The sequence below is a fragment of the Hyperoodon ampullatus genome (genome assembly GCF_949752795.1).
Source record: "Hyperoodon ampullatus genome assembly, chromosome: 11".
In the NCBI taxonomy this organism is placed as follows: Eukaryota; Metazoa; Chordata; class Mammalia; order Artiodactyla; family Ziphiidae; genus Hyperoodon; species Hyperoodon ampullatus.
This window is the reverse complement of record NC_136924.1, coordinates 75,008,607-75,032,635: the sequence shown is the minus strand read 5'-3', so window position 1 is coordinate 75,032,635 and position 24,029 is coordinate 75,008,607. Positions and strand designations below refer to the sequence as shown.

Sequence of the window (24,029 nt, the reverse complement as noted above, 5' to 3'; positions counted from 1 at the left end):
AGAAAAACTCTAATTAGATGATTTTAATGAGACCTCAAATTCCAGTAAGCCCCTTTCATGGTACTGCTCTCTGTTTGGCTTCTTTGTCCTTAATTTCTCTCTCTTCATCCCTATTTATTCTGTCCTGCCAATTCCCTCCTATTCTATTATCTGTTTCCTGTGTCTTTCTCATTCTCCTGTTTGTCTTTTCTTTTCTCCTTTCCCACCTCAGTTTTTTTCTCTTAGAAAATCTCATACAACACACACACACACACACACACCCCACAAATAGTTTTATATATTTGATCTTTCCTTACCGGGATGAAGATGTAGGCTCAGTAGTTTGTCTTTGCACACGTGCATGTTTAATTAAATGTTCTGTTAAAGCAGTTTGGACTTCTGCTGGGATATCAGGGGAAGTGTGGCTGATTTTTATTGCAGGCTCAATAGCTCTTAGTGCTGGTTCTTCATTTTCTTTAACCTCTTTTTTCTCTTCAGTCTCAAAAACTTCAGTGGGAGCACTTGACATGCTCTTTGGAAGGGTACTGACATTGCAAGTCATGGGTTTGCTCTTCCAACAAGGCCAGCACAACTTCCAGAAGACAAAAAGTGAAACAACCAACAAGGCCAGGCCACAAAAGCTGACAACAACTGCTAACAGGCTGACTGAAATATCTGGAAAAAATTACAATGTAAAGAAATATTAAGTCATTGATAGTGTATATAATAGGGCAGCAACAGTGGGATAATTTGATATTATGGTTATTATTAATAGTTTGCTGATTTAGAGTTTCAAAAATTTACTTTTAAGTATCTTTGTAGGGAGGAAATATTAATAATTATGTTTGGAAATTCTCAAAGGAGACAAAAATTTCTTTCCCAGGAAGTTTCCAATTGTATACAAGAAAAGCATGGTATGTACATATCATTTCCAAGTATAGTACAAACATTCCAAGAGTTTGCAAAATGAAGGTCAGCTACATGCAACCTGCCTTGAAGTCATGAAGCTTAAGATGCTCTGAAACTGTATACAACTGGAAAGGCTTCTGTTTGCTTCATGTTTGACCTAAAGATGCAACCTTCTTACTCTCTAAACAGGTAATGTTAAATATTTGTATAAACTGCTTTCTATGGTGTAAATGAGAATAACACATTACTAATAGAGAATGGGTACACAATTATTTGTATTTTCAAATACATAGGTCCTTTCTAATAAGCTTTCATGCTCCTAATTTCTAAAGTCCAAAATTGGTTGATGATTTCTTATGTAAGTATCTTTAAAATATTCTTATTTAAAAATAATTACAGGGACTTCCCTGGTGGCGCAGTGGTTAAGAATCTGCCTGGCAATGCAGGGGGCATGGGCTCAAGCCCTTGTCTGGGAAGATCCCACATGCCATGGAGCAACTAAGCTTGTGCGCTACGACTACTGAGACTGAGCTCTAGAGACCATGAGCCACAACTACTGAGCCTGAGTGCACAACTACTGAAGCTCTTGCTACTAGAGCCCGTGCTCTGCAAGAAGAGAGGCCACCGCAATGAGAAGCCCACGCACTGCAATGAAGAGTAGCTCCCTCTTGCCACAACTAGAGAAAGCTCATGAGCAACAACGAAGACCCCAATGCAGCCAAAAATAAATTAATTAATTAATTTTAAAAAATTAAAATAATTACAAAATTAATATATGCTCATTATGTAAAATAATTAAAAGGGATATAGTAAAAAAAAGTTAATGATTGTATAAATAAGCAAATGGCAGAGAAGAAAAAAATCTCTCATGCAAAAGCACGCCAAAAAATTTATGTGGATATTTTGCCCTCAAGGAAGTGAAGCATAGCTCTCCACTCCTTAACTGTGGGATGCACAAAGTGACTTTCTCCTAAAGAGTACTTGTATGGAAAGGGGCAAAAACAATGTAACTTTACACAGAAGAAATCAGAAAAATACTAACCTCACCCAGGTGATCAAAGGGAACATCAACAGTGACAATTCATGTTAATACCCTTGATAAGATGTGATGAATATGGCACTTTGTGGTCTTCCTCCCCAAACCAACTACCTGAATCTAATCATGAGAAAAACAGAAGACAAATTCCAGTACAGGGACATTCTACAAAAAACCGTCAATGTTGTCCAAAAAAAAGGAAGTCTGAGAAACTGTCATAACCCAGAGACTAAGGAGACATTACAGCTAAATGCAATGTGGTATCCTAGATGGAATCCTGTAGTTAAAAAAAAAAAAAGGGACATTAGGTAAAAACTAAGGAAATCTGAATAAAGTATGGACTTTAGTTAACAGTGTATCAATACTAGTTCATAAACTGTAACAAATGTACCATACTGATATAAAATGTTAATAATAGGAGAAACTGGGTGTGGGGAATATGGGAACTCTGAAGTATTTTCACAAATTTTTCTGCACATCTACAACTGTTTTAAAAAAGTAAAATCCATTAAAAAATGTTAAGAATATCCCCCTACTCGCTTCCATTTTCACCTTCCTAAAATAACCAATGTTAGCAACCTGGTGTTATAGCACTCTTAAAGTTTGGAAGACCAAATAGATTCCCCATGAGGGAAAATTTTTCTAGATTTAGATAACCTTATACTTTTCTTTTATAACTCTGTTTAGCATCAGTGTCAAATATGAAACCAATATCTTTTGTTTCTTTGTTTTAAATAAAGATGTTAGGAATATGTTATATGCTTAATTGTGTCTGTCCCTCCATCCCCTCCAAATTCATAAGTTAAAGTCCTAAACCCCAGTACCTCAGAATGTGTATTTGGAGATACTTTTAAATTAGTAATTAAGGCAAAATGAGGTCATATGGATGAGCCCTAACCCAATATAACTGGTGTCCTTATAAGAAGAGCAGATAAAGACAAAGACAGTCACAGAAGGAAGACCATGTGAAGACCCAAGGAGAAGGCAGCCATTGACAAGCCAAAGAGAAGAGGAATCAGAAGAAATCAACCCCCCTGACACCTTTATCTCAGACTTCTAGCTTCCAAAACTCTGAGGAATAAGGTTCTGTTGTTTAAGCCACCCAGTCTGTAGTACTTGATTATGGCAGCCCTAGAAAACTAAAGAATAAATCCAATTTCCTTTAACCACCATTGTAAATCCAGGAGGTCCCACCCCTCCTAGAAAGCAACCACCAACCCCAGTTTGGTGTGTGTCTGTCCAGCCCAAGCACTAATAAAAACAAATGTATCTTAAGTAACTATAAAATATAGAATTATTTAATACAATGTTTAATATAAATGGCTACTGCATATTTCTTTATTCAATTTGCTTTTTTTTTATTCAACAATACTTGAGGTCTAACTTCATGTCACAGCATTCCATAATACTTCATCATGATGGATATTTGGATTATGCCCACTGTTTGCTATTACAACATAGCTACAATGAGCATCCTTGTACTCTTGTCCCTGTGCATATTTGTGAATATTTATCTAAAGTACATATCTAGAAATAGAACCACAGGGTCACATGTTATGCACATATTTAGCTTTACTAGATATTTCCAAAAAGAACCCCAGACTGACTAACAGAAAACATCATATAAGTCTACCAGTTCCTACAATTTCAGAGAAATATTGTTGTATTTTAATTTTCACTGACCTGATGGAGAAATGATAGGTTTGTTTATTTCTCTGATTAGTGAGATAAAATGGCTCTAGTTAAACTCTCAATTTGTAGCTGATGGAAATCCATTAAGAAATTGAAATACTTCCAAGTTTTTATTGTTACTTAATTATAAGAATAAAAATTAATTTTGACAAGCTATGATACATAGACACTAATATTTTCCTTTATTTTTCAATTGCTAGCTAAAGTTACATTGAATATATTTTCCACTTATATTCCATTGGTGAGGAATGTGTGATCATATTTTATACTTTGTAGTTTATTTTTACATTTTAAAATTATCCATTAGCACCATACCTTGAGGGAAAGAGAAAAATTATAAAATGAATGTGCTTCCTGATTATTAACTACAGTTTTAAAATGGAGGAAGCCAATGATGGCCTCATAACCTTCATGTATTTTCAGCTCCACTTACATTATATTTTTCCGGATATTTTAACTCAATTAACTTCTTCAGTGGCTAACTTCTACTCAGTTGGAGCCAAAGCCAAGATATAAGGAAACTGCAGGACAAAGTGGGATAGAGGAAAGGATGGAAATAGTTTTCAGTCTATAACTGAAAATGCTCCCTGTTTTTAGGTTCTTTGACCCAATTTCAACTTGTGTGTGGGGGGGAGGGAATTCCCATACCACTAACAATTCTCTGGATACCAACTGGGTGTTCTTACAGTTCAACTCAATTCTGACACCTGCCTACGAGAGGTAGCATTAGATTCCACAGGTTGAAGGTTCAGTCCTACATAACTGCTCCCCTCCTTTCCAATGCCAGTAGCAAATCCAAGTTGTTACCTGTGGTTTTCTGACCAACTGGCAAAAGATTGGAGGTTCCCACGACCCTCTCCTTGGGTTTGATTAATTTGCCAGAGCAGCTTACAGAACTCAGGAAACTCATTTCTTTACCAGTTTACTATAAAAAGATATAAGGATATATTATAAAAGGATTACCAGTTTATTATAAAAGGATATAACTCAGAAATAGCCAGATGGAAGAGATTATAGGGCAAAGTATGGGGAAAGGACATGGAAGCTCAGAGCACAATATTCTCAAATTTCTGCATGTACAACCCAGAAGCTCTCAAACCCCATCCTTTTGGGTTTTTATAGAGGCTTCATTACATTGGCATGATTGAGTAAATAATTAGCCACTGGTGACTGATTCAACCTCCAGCCCCTTTCCCTTCTCAGGAGGTCAGCAGGGGTGGGACTGAAAGTTCCAACCCTCTAATCACATGGTTGATTCTTCTGGAAAACAGCCCTCTTCCTTAGGTGGGGTCCAAAAGTCACCTCATTAACCTAACAAGACATTGGTCTCATCACTGAGGAAATTCTAAGGGTTTTGGGAGCTGTGAGCCAGGAACTGTAGAAGAAGACTAAATATATATGCACAATATCACACCTCCCTTCTCACTAATGTGGTTCATAAAATACTTCATCCAAACCAAGTCACTTTTGAAAGTGAAAGGCTGTACTATCAACTGTACCAGAGTAGCAGGAATCAAGTCATATTCTGGAAACTTAGTAAATGGTCATCTTACCACTTTTAGCCTAACATCCTTCCAAATTACCCAATCTGGTCAAATCTAAACTTTGCATGGCATTCCACAGTGTCTTTGTGATTTGACCCCTGGCTATTGAACCAACTTCATTCTTCTGCCACTCTCCTACCTATTCTCCTTCTCCTGACCATACGTTACTCTCTCATGATTTTTGTTCAGGCTGTTTCTAATAGTTCCAGGGCATTTTTTCCTCCTGTCTGGGTGCCTGGCAAATTTGTATTCATGCTTCAAAATCTAGATCCAGTAGTACCTCTTCCCTGAAGCTCTCTCTGCCTCTAAGGGCCTTGAAAGCACATCCACTACCATAGCACTAGTAATAATTTATTGGCCTATAATCTTTTACCCCAAACACTTAGGACATGATGGTTTCAAAAATTATTTTCTTTTGGATATTAGAAAGGTAGTAAGGTATACATTATCTGGGATAACATCTAGTAACCAAACACATTAATATATATGTAATGAAATGTATGGATCAGTCACACTGAGTGGGATCACTGAGGACCGTAAGCAACCTAATGCCAATTTAGGTAAGGTGTTGGTGCCAAATTGGACAATTTTTAAAAAATTTTTATTTATTTTTGGCTGCTTTGGGTCTTCCTTGCTGCACACAGGCTTTTTCTAGTTGTGGTGAGGGGGGCTAATCTTCGCGGCAGTGTGTGGGCTTCTCATTGCGGTGGCTTCTCTTGTTGCAGAGCTTGGGCTCTAGGCCCGTGGACTTCAGTAGTTGCAGCACGTGGGCTCAGTGGTTGTGGTGCACGGGCTCTGAGGTGCGCAAGCTTCAGTAATTGTGGCGTGTGAGCTCTAGAGCGCAGGCTCAGTAGTTGTGATGCACAGGCTTAGTTTCTCTGTGGCATGTGGGATCTTCCCTGACCAGGGATCAAACCTGTGTTCCCTGCATTGGCAGGCGGATTCTTAACCACTACGACACCTGGGAAGTCCCCAAATTGGACAATTAGCAAAATAATTTTCAGGTTTTACAGGTTTGGAGGTTTCATAATTGTGGACAAGGAATTGTGGATGTGTATTTATTTTGCTTCTCCAAATGCTCCCATCCTACCAGTACACTTACTCCCTTTATTTACCTTTTTATTTTTAGTGTCTAGCATATATCACATGGTCAAAAAATATTTATGGAGCTACTGAATACACATTTTGGGAATTATCTGAAAAGATACTCAAATGTCTGTGAACTTCAAGATGGCTAAAAGTTGAGTGATATAGAGGGAATATGTAGAAATTCTTATACTAGGAAAATAGTATAATATAACTTATACTGTGAAACCATTTAGACCATTTAAAATGTCAACTCCAACACTGTGTGACTTTGGGCAAATTGTTTAGGCTTTAAGAGTCTCAGTAAAATGGGGGAATTTATATTTATTTCGTAGGAATGTTGTGAGTTTTATATAAGGAAATGTATGTAAATTATTTAGCATCATAATTTGCATAAGTGCAACAATAGGTTGCTACTATTGTCAACTATTTTTTTTCTTTAAACAAGAGTACCTAGGGGAAAAGAGGCATAGGTATGGATTGAGTATGGATTGAATGGTGATTCACAGATTAGTTAGAAGAGAAACACATCTTCTAATGCTATTTAGTACTGAAAGGAGTGAATTTGCTTATAATGGAGACCAAAATTTCTAAGTAAATATTAATGCTTCAGGAAGTTAATAAATAACATTCTATTTTCCTACTCAGTTGTGCTCAGAGAAACTGTTCAAGCAGGTAGTAATTAAAAAAAAATAAAAGTGAATATCAGCTTAGGTCTATTAGAAAGTGGATTTGCTAATATATCACCTTGAATTAACTAGACTAGCCCATATAGTCACAGTCCTGGCTGGACAACCACATGTGTTCCCCATGGGTACTTGATCCTATAAAATTTACTATCCAAAGGAGTAGAGAATATTTGTTTCCTGAGGATATCAAGGTTATAACTCAAAGAAAAGGGGGAAACAGGTAAGTAATTTCTTAGGGATGGGGTAGGCCAAGATTCCATGATTATTCTATCTTGTAGCTCCTTCCATCCAGAAATGTAAAGCAAGGAGGGAAGAGATTTCCCCACAACAGCAAGAAGTGAAAGAAGTTGCATTAGTTAGAATTTTATTAAGAAAAATAAAATTAAAATTATAAAAAGAAGCTACTGTATTACACACTTTTTACATTGCTTGTTATTGAAATTATGACTAATTATTAAAAGTATTTAAAAAACAAAACCAATAGTTTAATTCTTAGGTCTTTATGACTTTTTTTTCAACAAAATTTGTTTAGCAAGATAAAAAAAGAATCTGACTCTCAAAAGATTAAGGGAGGATCTGTGAGAATTTATAAAGTCATCAAAATGTTTAAAATGAGTTTTTATGATTCAGTATTTAGCTATGACATGAAGGATGTTATGAATTTGGACTTAGTTCAAATTCAAATAAGTAGTCCCAGGAACATTTTTAAGTCAAGGTATGAAATGGTTGAATACGCATTTCAGAAATAACCTTCTGGCTAGGGAGAAGATAAGAGTGGAGGCCAGCTAGAAGATGAAAAAATAGTTAACAGATTATAGTAGTCATCCACATGAGAGATTATAGTGGTTCTGAACAAGGGTGGCTGAAATGGGAAACAGAGCACACTGGGAAATCAAGGCTCTAGTGAAAGAGTGTGAAGATTGAAGGACAAGAATGTGATTCACTGGGAGACAAACAGGTTGTTGAAGTGAGGAAGACAATGACTTCAGCTTCGGCTGTGTTGGGTTTGGAGTACATATCCAACATGCAAATAGAAATTTTGAGTAAGCTGTTGGTCACTGCAACTCAAGATAAAATTGAAGGACTTTCTTAAATAGTAGAATCTGAATCCATGAAAGAGAAGATAAAAGCTCCTTAACAGATTTCTGAGGACACCGATAATAAAAGAAACATAACTTTAAAGAACAAAGAGCCTGCATAGAAGACTGGGAAAGAGTAGAAGTATGAAAAAAAATGAGGCCAATGTGCTTTCATAGAAGTTTAGAGAATATTTTAAGAAGTGGTAAACAGCATAAGAAGTTAAAGTAAGTTCAATTAAAACAAAGGTTGGTAAGTATCCATTAACTTTAACAAGTAGGTCTTTAGTGCATTCAAGGAGACTAGTGAAGAAGAGACTGTTAAACAGATGAATGTCGTTTAATGAATGAATGGGAGTGAGGATGTGAATTCTGTGAGTGTAGATAGTTCCTTCAGGACATTATATTTAGGGAAGAGGGAAACAGTAGCACATGGAATTGATGTTTGGATATGCAATATTTTAGCATGTTTTAAAATTTATGGGAAGGAATCAGTAGACAAGAAGAGATAGAAAATTAAGCAGGATGAATAATTAATAGTAAAGTCTCATAAAAGGTGACCATGGGTGGAGCCTGAAGCAAAGGTGAAAGGACTGGATCACATCTTCCTTTGTAAGAAAACAAGGATGGGCAGGAGACCTTCAAGATGGCAGAGGAATAAGACGTGGAGATCACCTTCCTTCCCACAAATACATCAGAAATACATCTACATGTGGAACAACTCCTACAGAACACCTACTGAATGCTGGCAGAAGACCTCAGACTTCCCAAAGGCAAGAAGCTCCCCACGTACTTGGGTAGGGCAAAAGAAAACAGAAAAAACAGAGACAAAAGAATACGGATGAGACCTGAACCTTGGGGAGGGAGCTGAGAAGGAGGAAAAGTTTCCACACACTAGGAAGGCCCTTCACTGACGGAGAGAGGGGGTGGTTGGTGGGGGGGAACTTTTGAGCCACAGAGGAGAGCACAGCAACAGGGGTGCAGAGGGAAAAGCAGAGAAATCACCACACAAAGGATCACTGCCAACAAGTACTCACCAGCCAGAGAGGCTTCTCTGCTCACTTGCTGGGATGGGTGGGGTTGGGAGCTGAGGTTCCATCTTTGGAGGTCAGATCCAGGGAGAGGACGGGGGTTGCCTGCATGAACACAGCCTGAAGGGAGCTAGTGCACCACAGCTAGCCAGGAGGGAGTCTGGGGAAAAGTCTGCACCTGCCTGAGAGGCAAGAGACCATTATTTTAGGGGGCGCGAGGACAGGGGACTCAGAGCGCCACCTAAATGAGCTCCAGAGAAGGGCACGAGCTGCGGTTATCAGCGCAGACCCTAGAGATGGGCATGAAACACTAAGGCTGCTGCTGCAGCCACCAAGAAGCCTGTGTGCAAGCACAGGTCACTATCCGCACCTCCTGTCCTGGGAGCCTATGCAGCCCACCACTGCCAGGGTCCCGTGATCCAGGGACAACTTCCCCGGGAGAACACACGGTGCACCTCAGGCTGTTGAAATATCATGCCAGCCTCTGTCACCACAGGACTGCACTGCATACTGTACTCCTCCTTCCCCCCAGCTTGAGTGAGCCAGAGCTCCCTAATCAGCTGCTCCTTTAACCCCATCCTGTCTGGGCAGGAACAGAAGCCCTCAGTCGACCTATATGCAGAGGCAGGGCCAGTACAAATCTGAAGCCCAGGAGCTGTGCGAACAAAGAAGACAAAGGGAAATTCCTCCCAGCAGCCTCAGGAGCAGCGGATTAAATCTCCACAATCAACTTGATGTACCTTGCATCTGTGGAATACCTGAAGAGACAATGAACCATCCAAAAATTGAGGCAGTAGACTTTGGGAGCAACTGTAGACTTGGGGTTTGCTGTATGTGACTGACTGGTTCCCAGTTTTATGTTTATCTTAGTTTAGTATTTAGAGTTCATTATCATTGGTAGATTTGTTTAGTGATTTGGTTGCTCAATTCCTTTTTTTACTTTATTTATTTAAAAAAATATACATATTTTTAATTTTTTCTCTGTAAGTGTGTATGTGTATGCTTCCTTGTATGATATTGTCTGTATACCTTTGCTTTTACCATTTGTCCTAGGGTTCTGTCAGTTTTTACTTTTTTCTTTACTTTGTTTTTCCTATTCTTTTTAGTGCTTGCTATCATTAGTGGATTTGTTTTTGGTATGGTTTCTCTCTTCTTTCTTTCTTTCTTTCTCCCTTTCATTCTCCCTTTTCTCCTCCTTTTCTTCCTCCCTTCCTTCCTTTCCTTTCCCTTCCCTTCCCTTCTCTTCCCTTCCCTTCCTCCTTCCCTCCCTCCCTCCCTCCTTTCTTTCTTACATTCTTGCTTGCTTGCTTGCTTTATTTCCCACTTTTCTACTGAGCCGCATGGCTGACAGGGTCTTGGTGCTCTGGCAGGGTGTCAGGCCTGTGCTTCTGAGGTGGGACAGCTGAGTTCAGAACATTGGCCCACTAGAGACCTCACAACTTCACATAATATCAAATGGCGAAAGCTCTCCCAGAGATAGCCATCTAAATGCTAAGGCTCCATTCAACAACCAGAAAGCTACAGTGCTGGACACCCTATGCCAAACAACTAGCAAGACAGGAACACAAAACCACCCATTAGCTGAGAGGTTGCCTAAAAATATAATAAGGTCACAAACAGCCCAAAACACACCAACAGACATGGTCCTGCCTATCAGAAACATAAGATACAGCCTCATCCACGAGAACACAGGCACTAGTCCCCTTCCCCAGGAAGCCTACACAACCCACTGAACCAACTTTAGCCACTAGGAACAGACACCAAAAACAACGGGAACTACAAACTTGCAGGCTGCAATAAGGGGACCCCAAACACAGTAAGGTAAGCACATGAGAAGACAGGGAAACACACAGCAGAAAAGGAGCAAGGTAAAAACCCACCAGACCAAACAAATGAAGAGGAAATAAGGAGTCTACCTGAAAATGATTTGAGAGTAATGATAGTAAAACGGATCCAAAATCTTGGAAATAGAATGAAGAGAACACAAGAAATGTTTAACAAGGACCTAGAAGAACTAAATAGCAAACAAACAATGATGAACAACACAATAAATGAAATTAAAAATGCTCTAGAAGGAAACAATAGCAGAATAACTGAGGCAGAAGGACGGATAAGTGACCTGGAAGATAAAATAATGGAAATGATTACTGCAGAGCAGAATAAAGATAAACAGAATGAAAAGAATTGAAGACAGCCTCAGAGACCTCTGGGACAACAGTAAATGCACCAACATTCCAATTATAGGGGTCCCAGAAGAAGAAGAGAAAAAGAAAGGGGCTGAGAAAATATTTAAAGAGATTATAGCTGAAAGCTTCCCTAATATGGGAAAGGAAATAGACAATCAAGTGCAGGAAGCACAAAGAGTCCCATACATGATAAATGCAAGGAGAAACATGTCAAGACACATATTAATCAAACTATCAAAAATTAAATACAAAGAAAAAATATTAAAAGCAGCAAGGGAAATACAACAAATAACATACAAGGGTATCCCCATAAGGTTAATGGCTGAATTTTCAGCAGAAACTCTGCAAGCCAGAAGGGAATGGCAAGACATAATTAAAGTGATGAAAGGGAATAACTTACAACCAAGATTACTCTACTCAGCAAGGATCTCATTCAGATTCGACGGACAAATTAAAGAACTTACAGACAGGCAAGAGCTAATAGAATTCTGCACCACCATACCAGCTTTACAACAAATGCTAAAGGAACTTCTTTGGGCAGGAAACACAAGAGAAGGAAAAGATCTACATCAACAAACACAAAACAATTACGAAAACAGTAATAGGAACATACATATTGGTAACTACATTAAATGTAAATGGATTAAATGTTCCTACCAATAGACACAGTCTGGCTGAATGGATACAAAAATAAGACCCATATATATGCTGTCTGCAGGAGACCCACTTCAGACCTAGGGATACATACAGACTGAAAGTGAGGGGATGTGAAAAGATATTCCATGCAAATCAAAATCAAAAGAAAGCTGGAGTAGCAATTGTCGTATCAGAAAAAAATAGACTCTAAAATAAAGACTACTACAAGAGACAAAGAAGGACACTACATAATGATCAAGGGATCAATCCAAGAAGATGATATAACAATGGTAAATATTTATGCACCCAACATAGGAGCACTTCAATACATAAGACAAATGCTAAGAGGCATAAAAGGGGAAATCAACAGTAACACAATCATAGTAGGGGACTTTATCACCCCACTTTCACCAATGGAAAGATCAACTAAAATGAAAATAAATAACGAAACACAAACTTTAAAGGATACATTAAACAAGACAGATCTAATTGATATTTATAGGATATTCCATCCAAAAACAACAGAATAATTTCTTTTCAAGTGCTCATGGAACATTCTCCAGGATAGATCATATCTTGGGTCACAAATCAAGTCTTTGTAGGTTTAAGAAAATTGAAATTGTATAAAGTATCTTTTCTGACCACAATGCTATGAGACTAGATATCAATTACAGAAAAATATCTGTAAAAAATACAAACACATGGAGGCTAAACAATACACTACTTAATAATGAAGTGATCACTGAAGAAATCAAAGAGGAAATCAAAAAACTTAGAAACAAATGACTATGAAAACAAAATGACACAAAACCTATGGAATTCAGTAAAAGCAGTTCTAAGAGGGAAGTTTATAGAAATACAATCCTACCTCAAGAAACAAGAAACATCTCAAATAAACAATCTAACCTTACACCTAAAGCAATTAGAGAAAGAAGAACAAAAAACACCCAAAGTTAGCAGAAGGAAAGAAATCATAAAGATCAGATCAGAAATAAATAAAAAAGAAATGAAGGAAAACAGAGCAAAGATCAATAAAACTAAAAGCTGATTCTGTGACAAGATAAACAAATCATTAGCCAGACTTATCAAGAAAAAAAGGGAGAAGACTCAAAGCAATAGAATTAGAAATGAAAAAGGAGAAGTAACAACTGACACTACAGAAATACAAAGAATCATGAGAGATTACTACAAGCAACTATATGCTAATGAAATGGACAACCTGGAAGAAATGGACAAATTCTTCAAAAAGCACAACCTTCTGAGACTGAACCAGGAAGAAATAGAAAATATAAACAGACCAATCAGAAGCACTGAAATTGAAACTGTGATTAAAAATTTTCCAACAAACCAAAGCCAAAGACCAGATGGCTTCACAGGTGAATTCTATCAAACATTTAGAGAAGAGCTAACACCTGTCCTTCTCAAACTCTTCCAAAATATAACAGAGGGAGGAACCCTCCCAAACTCATTCTACAAGGCCACCATCACCTTGATACCAAAACCAGACAAAGATGTCACAAAAAAAGAAAACTACACAACAATATCACTGATGAACACAGATGCAAAAATCCTCAACAAAATACTAGCAAACAGAATCCAACAGCACATTAAAAGGATCATACACCATGATCAATTGGGGTTTATCCCAGGAATGCAGGGATTCTTCAATATGTGCAAATCAATCAATGGATAAACCATATTAACAAGCTGAAGGAGAAAAACCATATGATCACCACAATATATGCATAAAAAGGTTTAGAGAAAATTTAACCCCCATTTATGATAAAAACCCTCCAGAAAGTAGGCATAGAGGGAACTTACCTCAACATAATAAAGGCCATATATGACAAACCCACAGCCAACATAGTTCTCAATGGTGAAAAACTGAAACCATTTCCTCTAAGATCAGGAACAAGACAAGTTTGTCCACCGTCACCACTATTATTCAACATAGTTTTGGAAGTTTTAGCTATAGCAATCAGAGAAGAAAAAGAAAGGAAAAGAATCCAAATTGGAAAAGAAGTAGTAAATCTGTCACTGTTTGCAGATGACATGATACTATACATAGAGAATTCAAAAGATGTCACCAGAAAACTACTAGAGCTAATCAATGAATTTGGTAAAGTAGTAGGATACAAAATTAATGCACAGAAATCTCCTGCATTCCTATACACTAATAATGAAAAATCTGAAAGAGAAATTAAGGAAACACTCCCATTTATCATTGCAACAAAAAGAACAAAATACCTAGGAATAAACCTACCGAAGGAGACAAAAGCCCTGTATGCAGAAAACTATAAGACACTGATGAAAGAAATTAAAGATGATACAAACAGATGGAGAGATATACCATGTTCTTGGAAGAATCAACATTGTGAAAATGACTATACTACCCAAAGCAATCTACAGATTCAATGCAACCCCTATCAAACTACCAATGGCATTTTTCACAGAAGTAGAACAAAAAATTTCACAATTTGTATAGAAACACAAAAGACTCCAAATAGCCAAAGCAATCTTGAGAAAGAAGAATGGAGCTGGAGCAATCAGGCTCTCAGACTTCGAATAGACTACAAAGCTACAGTAATCAAGACAGTATGGTACTGGCACAAAAACAGAAATATAGATCAATGGAACAGGACAGAAAGCTCAGAGATAAACCCACGCACATATGGTCACCTTATCTTTGATAAAGGAGGCAAGAATATACAATGGAGAAAAGCCAGCCTCTTCAATAAATGGTGCTGGGAAAACTGGGCAGCTACATATAAAAGAATGAAATTAGAACACTCCCTAACACCATACACAAAAATAAACTCCAAGTGGATTAAAACCCTAAATGTAAGGCCAGACAGTCTTAGCAGAAAACATAGGCAGAACACTCTATGACATAAATCACAGGGAGATCATTTTTGACCCACATTCTAGAGAAATGGAAATAAAAACAAAAATAAACAAATGGGACCTAATGAAATTTAAAAGCTCCTGCACAGCAAAGAAAACCATAAAGAAGATGAAAAGACAACCCTCAGAATGGGAGAAAATATTTGCAAATGAAGTAACTGACAAAGGATTAATCTCCAAAATTTACAAGCAGCTCGTGCAGCTCAATATCAAAAACACAAACAACCCAACCCAAAAATGGGCAGAAGACCTAAACAGACATTTCTCCAAAGAAGATATACAGATTTCCAACAAACACATGAAAGGATGCTCAACATCATATTTGTAGTGAGGTGGATTAACCTAGAGACTGTCATACAGAATGAAGTAAGTCAGAAAGAGAAAAATAAATACTGTATGCTAACACATATATATGGAATCTAAAAAAAAAAAAAAAAAAAAAAAAAGGTTCTGAAGAACCTAGGGGCAGGGCAGAAATAAAGATGCAGACGTAGAGAATGGACTTGAGGATACGGGGATGGGGAAGGGTAAGCTGTGATGAAGTGAGAGAGTGGCATGGACTTATATAAAGTAACAAATCTAAAATAGATAACTAGTGGGAAGCAGCCCTATAGCACAGGGAGATCAGATCGGTGCTTTGTGACCACCTAGCGGGGTGCGATAAGAAATGTGGGAGGGAGAGGCAAGAGGGAGGAGATATGGGGATATATGTATATGTATAGCTGATTCACTTTGTTATAAAGCAGAAGTTAACACATCATTGTAAAGCGATTATACTCCAATAGAGATGTTAAAAAGAAAAGAAAAGGAGGATGGTTCTGGAATCAGGTAAGTTTATAGGTATAGGCAGGAAGACAAGGGAATTCTTGTTTGTAAGTACAATTTTCTCTGCAAAATAGGAGTTAGGGTCAACTGCCAGTTATTTAGGGATATTGGGGAATAATTTGGAATATTTAAACAGAGTGCGGAAAATCTGATATATGAACTTTAGAGAACAGGAGAAAATTGAATAGGAAAAGAAAGGATGTCTGGTCAGAATTGAGGGTTCTTTTGAAATTGGAGACTAAGAGTGATACTCATCTCCCTGGTTTTAAAACCTCCTAAATATTCAGTTTCTTTGGTGTAGGAATAGAGAAGCAGATGAATTTATCCATGAATGAGTACTCCCTACCGTCCCAGGAGAATGTGATAAACCTCAAAGGAGAAAATGATTGCAATGATGAAATGATGTATCGTAAGTATGATGCAATATTTGTTGACAGGGAATTAACACAGAGGTAGAAAACTGAATGCAGTTTCCAAATGAGAAAGATAAAAGCATAGGAGCTCTTCGTTGGGGCTCAGAATATTTGAATTTATAATTCTAAATTAGTACTGTTTAACATAATGACTAGTGTTTGACCATGATCATAAAAGAAATGAGGTAAGGTGGAGAGGAGGAGAAGATCACTGGAGCAAAGGGGTCAACCATTCTGAGGTCAGGGTGATGAATATGAATGGTTTGCCTTCTCCACACAGACTTTGAAATTGCCTATTTTAATGAGCAAGCTTGATGAGTAGGATCTCTCTAGCTCAAAATTTTAATGTCTCTTTGCAGAGACATTAAAGACACTAAAGACATTTGCATTTAAAAGAATCCATTATATGCCATTCATCCAATTATATCTTGGTAAGAATTAGAGTAAATGAAATTTCAAAAATTAGATTAGAGTCAAAGAAAATCAGGTTTAAATTTGCTCGAACTCTGATTTGACTACATACATATGCATAACTATTGCTTCCACCGGTATGTATCTACTTATCTATCTGTCTGTCTGGTTGGCTGACTCTATATCTCTTGAATGATTTGTAGCTATAAAGATCTTACTCTTTTATCATGTCTTAATATCTCAAAATAAAGTGGCATTGTTCTGAAAGAAACAGGAAAGACCACTCTCATCAGAAAACAGAATAAGGCAAAAAATGCTAATTCCTCAAAATCGTTTAGTAAAACAGAACTTTGCTAAAGTCTAATATTTGCATGGTCTTAATTACTATGGATTGTAAGTACCGTTAGGTCTAATTACCTATTAACCATGCAGATGGCTACGATGCAGAAAAGTATAGGCCAATTTGTATGCTCTCAATTCCAATTACTACTGCCTTAGTTGATAATCTTATCTGTGTCTTTCTGCATCATTTTTTTAAATTTTAAAATTCTAGTTTTTTAATTTCTCAAAATGTACAAAGAAGTAATTTCTCAATTAATCAGAAATTATAATTTCTTGTATATTCCAAGTCTTTTATTTCTTTGGTTGTCCTCATTGTTGCCTGATGACAGACCATGTTTATGGCAACATTCTGCAGAGAACAAGAGGTAATAAAACTCAAACCAGCAACTCTTATTCAGAGAAAGCTGAGGAAAGCTGCCTCTAAAACGAAGATTTGGAATTATCTTTGAAGTTAACTTATTTATACTCTTCATATGGTGTTATTATTATAATGGGGCATAATTCTGATTTCTATAATAAGGGACCAAATAAATACTGACTTAAACAAGATAGAAGTTTATTTCTCTCTCATTTAATTAATTGGCTCAGCATAAGAAAGTAGGGCAAATACATCAGCTTCAGGTGTTTGGAATCCTGGTTTCTTCCATATTTTTGCTTTTCTATTCAAAGGTTTTTGCTTTCTCCTTAAAGTCCAAGATGGCAAGCTTAATGTCTACATTCCAGGCAGCTGGATGAAGAATAACAAGCTTGTTACAACTGCTAATTGCCATTAAGTATGTGTGTCATAGTTTTATCTGTGTATGTGCTAAAGCAAATACATCAGCATCAGAAGTCGCAGAATGAGTCTAAATTGGCTTGGAAGAAAATACTGGAGAAAATAGCGAAGCAGACCCGTAACCCTCATAAGCCAAACTTTTGTTGGGTCAGATGGGTTTGGCAACATTGCCAACATTCGACATAACTGTACAGCTAGCTTTAGAGCACAGCAACACTAGATCTTATATCTCTTATGAATTCCTGCAAGGAATAAAAGGCATCATTACTAGTCTTGACAGCATTCTTGATGGCAAAGAGTCCAATGATGAGTGGATAAACAAAGGTATCACCAATTCTCATTCAAAAAGCCATTCAGAAGAATCAGACTCAAAACTTTAATTTTTAAATTATTTTAACCTATTTGTCTTTTATGCTTTCCTTTTTATATTTGTACAAGAGTGATATATGATATTAAAAATTTATTTCTAACTTTTAGAAGTTTTTCCATAAGTATAAAATAAAAATTCTATGTGATAAGAAAGCATAATTTAATTTGCATCTTTCTTTTTCCTTTTTTGGTATCATATAAAATAATATTGTGTCTTGTAATCAATAGCATCTTAGATTCAATAAAATATGGTATCAAGTATAGTACCAAATATTGTATTAAATTAGCCAAATTTATTTTTTAAGTCTTTACATATACTCAGAATTGAGTAAATGATTTATAAATGATTTATAATCTGTGATTGTATATTAATTCTACATTTACATTAACTTGAACAACTATGCACAACATTTAATTAATGGTACTGGTACCATTATTATTAGTCAAGTAACTTCAGTGAAAGTGTTTGCCATATAAATACCTACTTGCTCCCACACATAAGAAATTGAAGAACACACATATGAATTTAGAATAATTTGTTTAAATGTTTATTTTAGAAATTTTAGTACTAAATTAAAAGTGTAAAAATGAAAATTTATAACATTAATGAATTAAATGTTTATTTTAAATATTTAAATTATGGTTAGGTCTATACAGTTGTGATGTGACTATGAGCTTAAGTGGGTTTGATTAGCTGCATTTATGAGGTCTGCTTTTCAAGCAACAAAGTTTCCTAAAACTTCATAGGGATTTGGATATGGAGAAGCAATTAAAGACTGACCAGAAATGAACTCAAATGCAGTTCAAAAATTCTTATGTATATTCAATCACAGTACGTATGAAAAATCACATTTAAGGCCAATACATTGTTTTGTATTTTCCCTAAACATTATAGCATTAAGTCCTATTATATCAATAAATTAATGAGTTTAGTGGGTGATCTATCTATTTAGGGGGACAGGGAGAATCAGTGGCAAAAAGACTGCAAAAATCTGATTTTCTAAAAAAATAGCATATGATGAACTTTCCAGTAATGTTGGCATCAATAATGTCTCTAAAAAAACTATTCCAAAAGAGTAAATTAACCAGTGTTGCCATCTGCAGTTAAGTTTTTGTAAAGTTTAATAAAATATGGGATCTGTCGACTTAATTGCTTGATCCTCAAGTCAATAACGCTGCTGCTGCTTCTGCTACTTCTGTAGTAGTAAATGGTAAAGAGAATGGTGAAGCTGCTCCTTACTGGCATTAAAAAAAACAGTAGGAGAATATCTTATTTATATATATGGTTCATGCCTTCTTTAAGTTAGAATAACTTTAGGATTACAGTCAACCCTCTGTATCCATGTTCCATATCCATGGGATCAAGCAACCACAGGCTGAAAATATTAAAAAAAAAAAAAATTTCCAGGAAGTTCAAAAAACCAAAACTTGAATTTGTTACACAGGCTACCATTTACATTACATTTACATTGTATTTACAACTATTTACATAATCATTTACATTGATTTAGGTATTAAAAGTAATCTAGAGATGATGTAAAGTATATGGGAGGAAGTGCTGTAGGTTACATGCAAATACTACATCATTTTATATAAGGAACTTGAGCATCACAAATTTTGTTATCTGTGGGGGCTCCTAGAGCAAATCCCCCATGGAGACCAAAGGAGGACTATACCTGAACTTCTCTGCTTCTACACTTATATGAAGGAATCTAAAAATATACACAATCTGGAAGCTTGCAATTGTCACTGCAACCTTAGAATAACTGACACCATCTGGGCAGTGCTGAAAGTAAAAAACCACTGTACCATTCAATGTCCATGTCCTCCTACCAATAATGTGTTTCTCATTAAACAAACAGTGAGTAGAAGGATCGCCTACTGGAAGTGTGTTTACGTAGGGATCTTTAATAAAGGACACAAGTACATAAGTTATAAGAAAATTTACTTTAAAGAACAAAGTGAAGCTGAGTGGCTAATTAATATAATTAAAGATTTGGTAAATAATCTTTGATCCATTTCATAGATATATATTGGTATTGGGAGTATATTTGCAGATTAAAGTATTGTACTTCTAATTGTTGCATAGATTTACAAATGGAAAATGTAAAGCAATCTTGTGCATCTTTATATCTCATACAAAACCTAGTAGGATGTCTTTTCTAGTGACAGCCATTGAATAAATATTCATATATTAAATTGAATACCCCATTTGAATAGTATATATTTTCCCCTAAGGGCAAAAGAATATCCATGTAATTGTTTTAGACTATGTTTTGTCCACTTTTTGTTCCCAAGGGAAAGTCCAAAAGGAATTAGGATTACAACTACTTGTAGTGCTTAGGACAAGCTCAGAACCCTTTCTACAATTCATATACTATGCTTTACCTTAAGCTGATAATTGTGTATTTATAAAGATTTAAGAGCTAGTGTTTGTTTTCCAACCTTCAAATTTTCCTCATTATCAATCAATTTGAGACCCAGGAAACCACTATTTGGTGTATGATCACAAGGTGGGGTGGTGGGGTGATGGTGGAAATCAGTAGTTTTATCCACAGTATCAACTGTTAAATGACCAAAGTACAGATCTTTAAACTTAAATACTCTCATTTCTTTCACTTCACCTCCTTCTCTTAGTCTTATCTTTAGCAAGTGAATCATCAAAGACATTTCAGAGCAACTTATCCAATCACCACACAGGATTTTAAGTTCACTCTATTTTGAGTGTTTATCTTATGTTTAGCTACCATACACAAGACAAGCATGTACACAATGTTCACCCAGTGCCTTCCACTAGTAGTTGACTTTCATACATTCCTAGCAATTTAACACCTCATGAACAAATGGAAGTCTCTGTTGTGATTATAAAAATTCACAAAATGTCTACGTTTCCAGAATATGTACAGAAGCAATTATGCATCATTCCGCTCCAGGGCCCAAACAGCAACATCTCCTCAGGTTCTGCCAAGTGCATACAGAAGCCTCTCGTGGTTCCCATTGCCAAGATCAGAGAATTTTAAGAGTGCAAATATTCCACTTAAATAATGGTATGCAAAGACTAAACCACATCTCTCCTCCACCTCTAACCCCTCTCCCTCTGTCTTTGGTAGTAGTGGATGAGGGGATCACTAACTGTGCCCACTTCGCCTCCTCCCCAGCACAGAGTTCTCCACCGTCACGTTCCACACTGAGCTACGGTCCAGCTCTTACCTGTTGCCTTGGCTACCCTCAACCCACGAATCCCTGCCAGGTGACTAAAATGACGGGAAAGTAAGGGGAAAGAAACAAGACTCTACAGAAGGAATGATAACCTTCCATCCTGATGACAAAAATCCCCAACCAGTGTTCGTCTCCCAAAGCAACAAGTGACCCTCTCACAAGGGACTCTTAAAACCACGCGGCCAGCAACTCCCGGAATCCATCTCGCCCGCGTCAACAGCACAACAGGCTGCACATAGCGCAGGTGGTAAAAAACCCTTTCCCCCAAGCATGAGAAAAACAGTGGCTCTCATACGTTCCCCACACCCCTTTGAGAAAAATCTGTCACCTGAGACTTCTTTCCACCTCCAGATTTCTGAAGGTCGATATGTTTCCTCCACCCCACCCCGTTTTTCCCCCCGAGTTTCTTGAAGGGGCAGAGAGGGTGCCTGTGTTGGGGGGTGTATGAGCACGTGTGTAGAAAGGATTTATAACCCTTTTCCTCTGTTCCACGTAAATCTGTATGTGCGCTGAGCCTTACCTGTCGCGTCAAAAAATGGGATCCATAATCCCTGCTGTTGGGCCAACGTTGTCATGAAGCCCTATAAAGTCATATGTATTAAAGGGCTTTGCACACTATCAAATGCTAGACAGCTTGCGGCCGCGGGTTATCCCTACAGGGATCTTTTCTGCTCTCGGGGGCCAAGGCAGCCCCATTTCCAACGCGGTTCTTTGCGTCCACGCCCGGATTCTTCCGCCCGGCCCCTTCCCCAAGCCGCGACCCACCACCCGCGGGACAAGCTAGGGCAGCCAGAGTCCGGGTGGCGAATGGCCCCCGAGGGCAGCGCTCGGCTAATGATCGGACGCCGCCGCTCGCGCTCGCCCCTCCACTCCGGGAGGGAGATCGGAGGCGTGGGAGAGCTCAGGGAAAGGGGGTGCAGGCGCCTGGGAGCGAGAGAAGGCGCCGGCGGGTACGGAGTGGACCAGAGAAGTGGAAGAAGCCGGGCAGATGGAGGCGAGGAGACAAAACCCGAACAGTCTACGCTGGAAGTCGCCAGGAGCTGACCAGAAGGAAGGAGCGAGGTAGGATAGGAAAGCGCGGCGTCCCAAAGATGCGCCGGCGCCGCTCTGAAGGCTCAGGACCCGGGACCTTAGAGCCGAGAGGACACGGGTCCCAGACGACTGGGAGGTCGCGAGCGGAGCCCTCCCCCAATTACCTGTGCTACTTCCGCCCTGGCTGCCCCTGTCCGGGGGGAAGATGCTCGAGCACTTCTCCCACTCCACCTGGCCCGCGAAGCACAGCTCGGTGACGATATGCAGCGCCTTCTGGCACAGGCTGCTCACTCCGTCCTCCTTTTGGAAACTCATCGTTTGGCCTTGCTCCCCCAGTTAGCTGTCCTTTCCCCTTCCCGTTACCTCTGTGCTGGCCCCTCTAGCGCCGTAAACCATAACCAGCCCTCGAGGACTTTGGCCGGAGAGCGCGCAGCTAAAAGGCGGCAATTTAGGAGCCCCAAGTTGGCCCCATGGCGGGAGCGGAGGGCTCGGGAGAAGGAGGAGAGGCTGGGGCGGTAACCGGGGCGAGGCGGAGGCGGCAGCGGCGGCTGCGAGGTTTTTGCCAACTCTCACACGGCGCGAACGAGCCCAAGCGAGCTGGAGAGAGACCCGGCACGGAGTGCGGAGGGGAGGGGGCGGGGGACGTAAAAAAACTAAAGCCCTCGACTGCTGCAGCGCTTGTGTTTCTGGCAGGTGCCTGACGGGGGCGCGTCCAATCGCAGCCTGGCGCCGGCCCGGTGACCCCCAACAGAACGCGCCTTCTTTAGTCCCCGGGGGAAGGGGGAGACCATGGGGGAGGGGCGGCCCGGCTCCCCTGCTGGGTCGTCCTGCTGAGGCTGGGGATGCTCTTCTGGGGGCATAGGAGGGCGAGAAACCTTGGTTTTCTCTGTACCTTTTTCAGCCTCCGTACCCCAATCCCCTCTTTCCTCCAATGTGACTACGGATGTGTTCTATCCGGTTCTACTTTTCTGAAAAGTCATTCCAACTGAAAACAAACTGAAAAGGTTAAATTGAAAAAACGAGTAGATGAGTAATAAAACTAGATGTCTATAGAAAGAAGATATCCCAGGAAAGCATTTAAAAAATGATTTCTAACTATGATTGTTTAGAGACAGAATATTCAACCCTAGAGGTCTTTTTATTACTAGCAGTGAAATTCACCATGAGGTGTATTTACTGATTACCCAGTTCAGTTTTTCTTTATGCATAAACAAACTGAATAGTCAAATTTTAATTTATTGCCTTTTTGATTTTTTTCTTTATTAAACTTAGGAGATCCCAAAACAAAATATGTTATTTGTATTAACATTCAGTTAGGATTCTGTCCACTAATCTGGAATTGGAAATTGAGACTGCATAACCTGAACCCGTTTATCACCCTTTCAAGTGACTTAAATACTGAAAAAGACAAGCCACAGTTGTTAAAGGGGAGAAGGGTTAATTTCAAATCTCTCACACACACCACTGCTTAACCTGAGGAAATTGTTTTCAGGTGTTTATCTCAGTCGAAGAGATGACTGAGGGGCTTGGACTTATAATTCTCTAATGCAAATGAGTGATAATCACTAATGCAGCTAAAGCTACAAAATCATGTTAATAAACATGTGCCACAAGTTTACAGGAAATGCATTTACATTGCTTTTAAATTGTTTTCAGGCAGGGTTTGATCCCATAGTATAAGCTGAAGATTGATTTAACCTTTGTTAGGTAAGGATTGTTTACTTTAGAAGTAGAATATCCTGAATTTGTTCTTGTTGAGGAGGAAGAAATTTCCCCCTACCCATCTTGATTCTTCAGGCTGGTCTAAGAATTAAATTGATTTGAAGCAAGTCAACAGGAGAAAAAAATATATATATATATAACATGTATACAGTG

The 24,029-nt window shown here is 38.3% G+C and overlaps 1 protein-coding gene across 1 annotated transcript in view; it reads right to left on the bottom strand.

Moving 5' to 3' along the window:
- Positions 1 to 22,469, bottom strand: part of SYT10 (synaptotagmin 10) — a gene marked incomplete at both ends in the record, with an annotated part of 83,148 nt that extends 60,679 nt beyond the window's left edge. The window contains 2 exons of the mRNA XM_079714619.1: positions 297 to 654; positions 22,319 to 22,469. Coding sequence (XP_079570745.1) covers positions 297 to 654; positions 22,319 to 22,469 — 509 coding nt within the window. The remainder of the gene's footprint in view (positions 1 to 296; positions 655 to 22,318) is intronic.
- Between the last annotated feature and the right edge of the window lie 1,560 nt (positions 22,470 to 24,029).